At 39.8% G+C, this 7,737-nt stretch overlaps 1 protein-coding gene across 1 annotated transcript; it reads left to right on the forward strand.

The window, feature by feature from the left end:
• Nucleotides 1-6,949: 6,949 nt before the first annotated feature.
• On the forward strand, nucleotides 6,950-7,529 carry LOC141637773 (uncharacterized). The gene has a single exon (XM_074447187.1). The coding sequence runs from the start codon at nucleotides 7,197-7,199 to the stop codon at nucleotides 7,416-7,418; it is 222 nt and encodes a 73-aa protein (XP_074303288.1). The 5' UTR covers nucleotides 6,950-7,196; the 3' UTR covers nucleotides 7,419-7,529.
• The last annotated feature ends 208 nt before the right edge of the window (nucleotides 7,530-7,737 follow it).

Consider the following 7,737-nt stretch of genomic DNA (forward strand, 5'->3'; position numbering starts at 1 on the left):
TGACTTGAAATATAAAAAGTAGTAGTTAATTTTAAATAACCGTCCATATTAGATGTTTGGTATCTCCATGTTACTCTTGAAGAAATTTCTAACCCCAACTAATTTAAAATGTAATTTTATAATAAATTCATGTGATTACCACATCAATGTACACTTCTAAAATAAAAGTTGTTTACTTAAAACGGTTTTATAATTAAACATTGTAAAATGACGTCTCAAAGACCTCCATATCCTTATCATGGAAAAGTGGTGATTGATGAATTTTTTTATTTTTTTTATTTTTTTATTTTTTTGACAGCTATAAAGATAACATATCCTAACTATCTAGGCATAGCCTTACAAGCAAGTCTATGTGCAACATTATTAGCCGACCTTGGAACATAACTAAAAGAAATTATATAGGGAGAATTATTTAAGTATTATAAGTTGGTTTTGCATTAATACCTATGTAAAATGATTTTATATAAGATATACAAGTATTGCGTAAATACGTCCTAAAAATTTCAGTGAATTTTCCCTCGGGGACCTAAAGGTCTTGGCAAACAAATGACAAAGAGAAGTACATTACATATGTTGGAAATAGGGGCTACTTTGAGCATAGTCTTTTTTCCATTTTGTCCCACATTGGTGAGGAATAGTGTTTGTGTTGTGTTTATATATGACCACACTCCTTACCATATCACTAGTGGGTCATGGGAGGCTTTTGTGGAAGCTTTGCGAGGTGCTTAATCGGCTCGCACACAGCGCAGCAGCGCGTGCCGTGCCGAGCCCGGCCCGGCCCGGCCCGTGCCCGGATTCGGGATTCGGGATTCGGGATTCGGGATTCGGGATTCGGGATTTGGCAATCGCCTGCGGCGGGCTTTGCCTATCTTTTTGGGCCAGAACCGTTTTTGTTTTGGACTGAAGTGTCACTGTCAATGCGCTGCACTTCTACTGGTTTAGTGGCCATTACTGCTCAGTGGAGCTGTTAATGCTGCAGCAGCTCCCTTCCACTGTGTAAATGCTGCATTATTTATGCTTCAGTGGACCTGCTCTTGACAGTGACTCGTTGATCTATTTTGCTATAAATAGATCAACATTCTTCAGTATTCAAAACACAACAACATCTTCTCTTCTCTTCTTCTCTTCTATTCTCCTCTCTAATTTCTGGGTAAAGAAATACTTTCTATCGTTCCAAGTCTCACAGTTCCGAGTGGGCGAAACTGAGTTGGAGACTGTAGTGTTATCCTTGGGGAACTACCGGCACTAGCTGATCGCCACCACGGTCGTACCGGAATATAGTTTTCAAGGCAGTGGCTCCCTTACCACGGCACTACTAATCGGGTTATTTCTATTCTGGTTTTCTTGCTTTTCATTGTTACTTCTTCGATTACACCAACAATTTGAAAACTATATATCTGTTGTTGTTTGTTGCTGTAACAATGTCGTCTGTTTTAGCGAAAACCATTCCTGACTTGACTAAACTTGAGAAACTGAACGGTCATAATTATAAGCGTTGGTCACAAAAACTGCTGATGTTTTTCGAACAACTGGAAATTGATTATGTGTTGTTTAGTGACCCGCTTTGCTCGCTCTCGTTTATCAGGTCGTTATTCTCGACACCGTAGAGAACTCACCCCCGCCTAAATCAGTTGTTAAGTCAAACGAAGAGGATATTAAGAAATATGATAAGGACAATAAACTTGTTAGATGCCAGCTACTAAACAACATGTCTGACACCCTTTTTGACCTGTTTATGGTTCATAAGTCTGCTAAAACCATATGGGAATTGTTAGAGAAAAAATATGGGGCTGACGATGCGGGTAAAAAGAAATATGTTGTGGGAAAGTGGCTACAATTTCAGATGGTTGACGGGAAACCCATCATGGAACAAGTTCATATTTATGAGAACCTTTGTGCTGATGTTGTTAATGAGGGTATGAAATTAGATAACATTTTTGTGGCTAATGTACTGTTAGAGAAATTCCCTCCCTCCTGGTCAGACTATAGGAACCACCTTAAACATAAGAAAAAAGACCTGTCTCTCCAAGAACTAGTAGGACACATGAGGACCGAAGAGGCAAATCGCCTTAAAGACAAACCTGTTAGTCAATCAGTTAAAACAGGAACTGATGCTGTTGATGCTAATCTGGTTGAGTCTGGTGGTCCGTCTTATACTGAGAAGTTCAAGGGTAAGGGTAAGGCTAAGGTTGGTCAGGGTAAGAACCAGGGTCAGGCCAAGAAGAATGGTCCAGGGAAGCACTCCAAACCGGTTCCTAAGATTCAGAAACCTGCTAAGGGTCCTTTTGTCTGCTATGTTTGCGGAAAACCTGGGCACAAAGCCTACCAATGCTCCGAAAAGAAAACTAATGAAGCCAATGCTGTGACTGATGACATCATTGCTGCTGTGGTTGTGGAAGCTAATTTGGTGGGTAATGTTCTGAATGGGTCTTGGACACTGGCGCTTCCCGACACCTCTGTGCTGATAAGGGGTTATTTACTGAGTTCGAGGAAGAAGCTGATGGGGGTTGCGTTTTTATGGGTAACTCTTCATCCGCACCGATCAAAGGCAAAGGCAAGATCTTTCTCAAACTCACCTCAGGGAAAACACTTGCTTTAAATAATGTTTTGTTTGTTCCCTCGTTACGTCGAAACCTTGTGTTCTGTGCCTTATTAAACAAAGTTGGGTTGAAGCTTGTGTTTGAGGCTGACAAGGTGGTAATGTCGCGTAATGGGGAATTTGTGGGCAAGGGTTATCTGTCTGGGGTCTTTTTGTGTTGAACTCGATTCGATTTTTAATAATATTGCATCTATCTTCTCGCTTATATCGTGAGTCTATTGATATTTGGCATGGTAGATTAGGTCATGTGAATGTTGACTATATTAAAAAACTTAGAACTATGAGTTTAATTCCAAGTTTGACAAGTCAAGAATTCTCTAAATGTGTTAGTTGTTTGAAGCTAAATTCACAAAGAAACCTAGTAAACCTGTCACAACTAGGAATACGAGTCTTCTTGAGTTAATTCACTCCGACCTGGCTGACTTCAAAAATATTGCAAGTAGAGGTGGAAAGAATTATTATGTCACCTTTATAGACGACTGTTCAAGGTACACCCGTGTCTATCTGCTTAAGACTAAAGATGAAGCAGAACAATCGTTTATAAACTTTAAAAATGAAGTCGAAAATCAACTCGACAGGAAAATTAAAAGGGTAAGGTCTGATAGAGGTGGTGAGTACAAATCTGCTTATCTAGCCGACTTTTGTCTTTGCTAATGGTTTAATACATGAGACTAGTCCACCATACTTACCTCGATCTAACGGTGTAGCTGAACGGAAAAATAGAACCTTAAAAGAGATGATGAATGCTATGCTTTTAAGTTCTGGCCTATCTGACGACATGTGGGGGGAAGCAATACTTTCTGCTTGTCACATTCTTAACCGTGTACCTCATAAGAAAATTGACAAGACACCCTATGAGATGTGGAAGGGCTATCCTCCTAACCTAAGTTACCTTAGAGTCTGGGGGTGTTTGGCTAAAGTGGGCTTACCTGACTTCAGGAGACCTACCGTTGGATCAAAGACCTATGATTGTGTTTTTATAGGTTATGCTCAAAATAGTTCTGCTTATAGATTCATGTCTTTAAGTGATCGTTCTATATCTGAAGCTAGAGATGCTGTGTTTTTTGAGCATGTTTTTCCATTACAGAAGAATGTTGATTCATCTCCTAGTTTACCTGTTACATCTATTGATATCTCTTCACTTGCTAGTAGTAGCACTTCTACGATCATGATGCTTTTGAACCTAGAAGGACTAAGAGACCTAGATGTCCAAAGAACTTTGGAGCCGATTTTGTTTCAACTTTCTTTGTCGAACATGGATACACTGTGTGTGTGCTAGTGATGAATTTGTTTCAACCTTTTTAATAGAAGATGACCCAAAAACGTATAGTGAGGCAATGAAATCCATTGATGCTAATTTTTGGAAAGATGCTATTAAAAATGAACTTGACTCTATTATGTCAAATCAAACTTGGAAGTTGAGTGACTTACCTAAAGGTAGTAAACCCATTACAAGTAAATGGATCTTTAAAAGGAAAATGAGACCTGACGGTACAATAGAGAGGTTCAAAGCTAGACTTGTAGTTAGAGGCTTTACACAAAAGAAGGGTATTGATTATTTTGATACTTACTCTCCTGTGACCAAAATCTCGACTATTAGGACTCTTGTCGCCTTAGCTGCTATTCATAACCTTATTATACATCAGATGGATGTTAAAACTGCTTTTTTGAATGGTGAACTAAGGGAAGAGGTCTACATGTCTCAACCTGAAGGGTTTGTGATTGAGGGTCAAGAGAGTAAAGTGTGTAAACTGAACAAGTCTCTTTATGGATCAAACAAGCACCTAAACAATGGTATGAGAAATTTAACAACACTTTAATAAGTAATGGCTATGAGGTTAACCATTCTGATTCATGTGTTTATTCAAAGGTAATAGAATCTGATTGTGTGCTCATATGCCTTTATGTTGATGACATGTTAATACTTGGTAATAATTTAGAGGTAATTATTAGAACCAAAGATTTTTTGTCATCACAGTTTGAGATGAAGGACTTAGGAGAAGCCGATGTTATCCTAGGAGTTAAGGTCATCCGAAACTCCAATGGAATCTGTCTAAGTCAATCTCATTATGTTGAAAAAGTGTTGAAAAAGTTTAACTTGCTTTGATGATGTGCTGCCCGAACACCCTATGATTCTAGTGTAGCATTGTGTAAAAACTTGGGCAATAGTGTTTCCCAAGAAGAGTATGCTAAAATCCTAGGTAGTGTGATGTTTTTGATGAACTCGTACTCGACCGGATATTGCTTATGCGATTAGTAGACGAGTCGTTATACACATAACCCTAGCAATGAACACTGGAATGCTCTTCGTCGTTTACTAAAATACCTGAAGGGAACAATTGACTTATGTTTGCATTATAGTAATTTTCTCTGTTTGTGTTAGAGGGATACTTGTGATGCTAACTGGGTTGCGGTGTAACGATGAGATCTGTTCTACTAGTGGTTATGTCTTTACCATGGGTGGAGGTGCTATATCGTGGAAGTCTTCTAAACAGACTTGTATTGCACGCTCTACCATGGAATCTGAGTTCATAGCTCTTGAGTTGGCGGGGCAAGAGGTGAATGGTTGAAAAACCTTTTAGCCGATATACCGAGTGGGGCGGACGGCTAACACCGGTCTCCCTGCACCGTGACTCGCGAAAGAATTGGTGTTGCAAAGAATAAAGTGTCTACAATTCAAAAAGAGACATATTCGAATAAGACACGCTGCGCTTAAACAACTCCAAAACAATGGAGTGATTGCTTTGGACTATGTGAAGTCCGAAAACAATCTTGCGATCCCTTTACTAAAGGGTCAAGCTAGGAGACTAGTCGTTGATACGTCGAGGGGAATGGGGCTTAAGTCCTTAGGTCAAGAGTGAGACTTGACTAGGTCTAAAGCTTCTATTCTTATGGCGTTGTATGATTCATAGCATTAATAGTGGTGCTTTTGAGACGCACTTGATGAATCATACACCAGGTTGGACTTAGGTCCTTAATGACTCATGTGAGAAGTGCTATTGAGAAGCACTTGAGTCACCTACGTAGGTGTAACGATCATTAGACTATGAGAAGTCTTCGAACACATCTATCGATCATCGAGGTAAACGCATAACTCTAAAAGAGCGCGTTGCACTTTCGCGGAACGATCTAAATCTGAAGGTATGATATGTGTTGTGGGGGGTATCGACCGAAGCTCAGCTAGGAATTCAAATCGCAAGATATTCTCTCGCTGTAAGTAAGTTGTTTCCTCATTTCACTAAAGTGTCAATTCAAATCGAAAGATATTGATACCTAAGTATCCAATCCTTCCTTTACCCAGGAATTCTTTTTCTTTCTCTCTGGCGCCCCTAGTGGGGGATTGTTGGAAATAGGGGCTACTTTGAGCATAGTCTTTTTTCCATTTTGTCCCACATTGGTGAGGAATAGTGTTTGTGTTGTGTTTATATATGACCACACTCCTTACCATATCACTAGTGGGTCATGGGAGGCTTTGTGGAAGCTTTGCGAGGTGCTTAATCGGCTCGCGCACGCGTTCGCGTGCCCGTGCGAGCCCGGCCCGCCCGGCCCGTGCCGAGCCCTACCGGATCCGGATTCGGGATTCGGGATTTGGGATTGTAATCGCTGCGCGGGGCTTTGCCTATCTTTTTGGGCCAGAACCGTTTTTGTTTTGGATCAAGTGTCACCGCTCAATCTTGTCTTGTGGAGTCTACTCGATTCTTTGGTGGAGCCGCTAATCTTTGCCGCACTTCTACTGGTTTAGTGGCCATTACTGCTCAGTGGAGCTGTTAATGCTGCAGCAGCTCCCTTCCACTGTGTAAATGCTGCATTATTTATGCTTCAGTGGACCTGCTCTTGACAGTGACTCGTTGATCTATTTTGCTATAAATAGATCAACATTCTTCAGTATTCAAAACACAACAACATCTTCTCTTCTCTTCTTCTCTTCTATTCTCCTCTCTAATTTCTGGGTAAAGAAATACTTTCTATCGTTCAAGTCTCACGATTCCGAGTGGGCGAAACCGAGTTGGAGACCGTAGTGTTATCCTTGGGAACTACCGCACTAGTGATCGCCACCACTGGCGGTAAATCGGAATATAGTTTTCAAGGCAGTGGCTCCCTTACCACGGCACTACTAATCGGGTTATTTCTATTCTGGTTTTCTTGCTTTTCATTGTTACTTCTTCGATTACACCAACAACATACTCTTTGTTTAACATCAAAGTGTAAGACAAAAATTAGGAAAATGTAAACCAATGTCAGACGCAAGTACTACCTTTCATTCTTTAACAAGTTATTCTTCATGTCATATATGGACCAACAATCACGCAGCACTAATAAAACCAACACAAAGTTAATTAACGTCGCACTCGTATCGTATCTACGTTAGTGGGGCGGCAACAGTGAATCCTTACGTAACTTGCTCCACAAATTCTCCTTATTACTCATTTTGTAATCTTCTTTACTTCCTACTTAAGTTTATCCAACGCTACTTAAACCTCCTCATTCCCTTCATTCTATGTACAATCCGTCATAATCAACAGCTATCTTTGTTTGTAATTGTTCTCACTGAAAAATCAAATAAATAATATTATTAATCGGAATAGAAAGAGTGACGATGGGGCATCACGGCCATGACTGGGCCCCAGTGTTCGTAGGAACAATATTGTTTGTGTTGTTGTCACCGGGGTTATTGTTTCAGGTGCCGGGTGGACATAGGTGCATTGAGTTTGGGTCATTTCGTACCGGTGGTGCGTCAATTATGGTTCATTCCCTTCTTTATTTTGGCCTTGTTTGTATACTCTTAATTGCGCTAAGTATTCATATGTATTGGGGTTAGAAAAAGTTGAGCTAACGAATTGTATGAATTATTTTTAAGAGATTGGATTTACCCGTTATTGTGATGGTCTTTGATTATATTATAATTAGTCTTGTAATGTTTATTATTTAATCATTTAATGCATTTATTTCTTTTCGTAAGTAAGTTTTATGTCCGATTATTTTTTGTTATAAAAACTAAAATTGATGTTATGCCGACTTGTTTCAATTCATATAATGCACACAGAAAGTTCATCGGGTCAGATAAAGCAGCCACGCAAAATTTGAGGAGCAACGGAAGACATTTTGGGGTGCCGGTATGCCATAAACCAGCATTCGTC

The sequence above is a fragment of the Silene latifolia genome, unplaced genomic scaffold (genome assembly GCF_048544455.1).
Source record: "Silene latifolia isolate original U9 population unplaced genomic scaffold, ASM4854445v1 scaffold_144, whole genome shotgun sequence".
NCBI classification, from domain to species: Eukaryota; Viridiplantae; Streptophyta; class Magnoliopsida; order Caryophyllales; family Caryophyllaceae; genus Silene; species Silene latifolia.

What these genes read in the sequence shown, in the direction of transcription:
- LOC141637773 (XM_074447187.1), top strand. Translation starts at nt 7,197, where the DNA reads ATGGGGCATCACGGCCATGACTGGGCCCCAGTGTTCGTAGGAACAATA.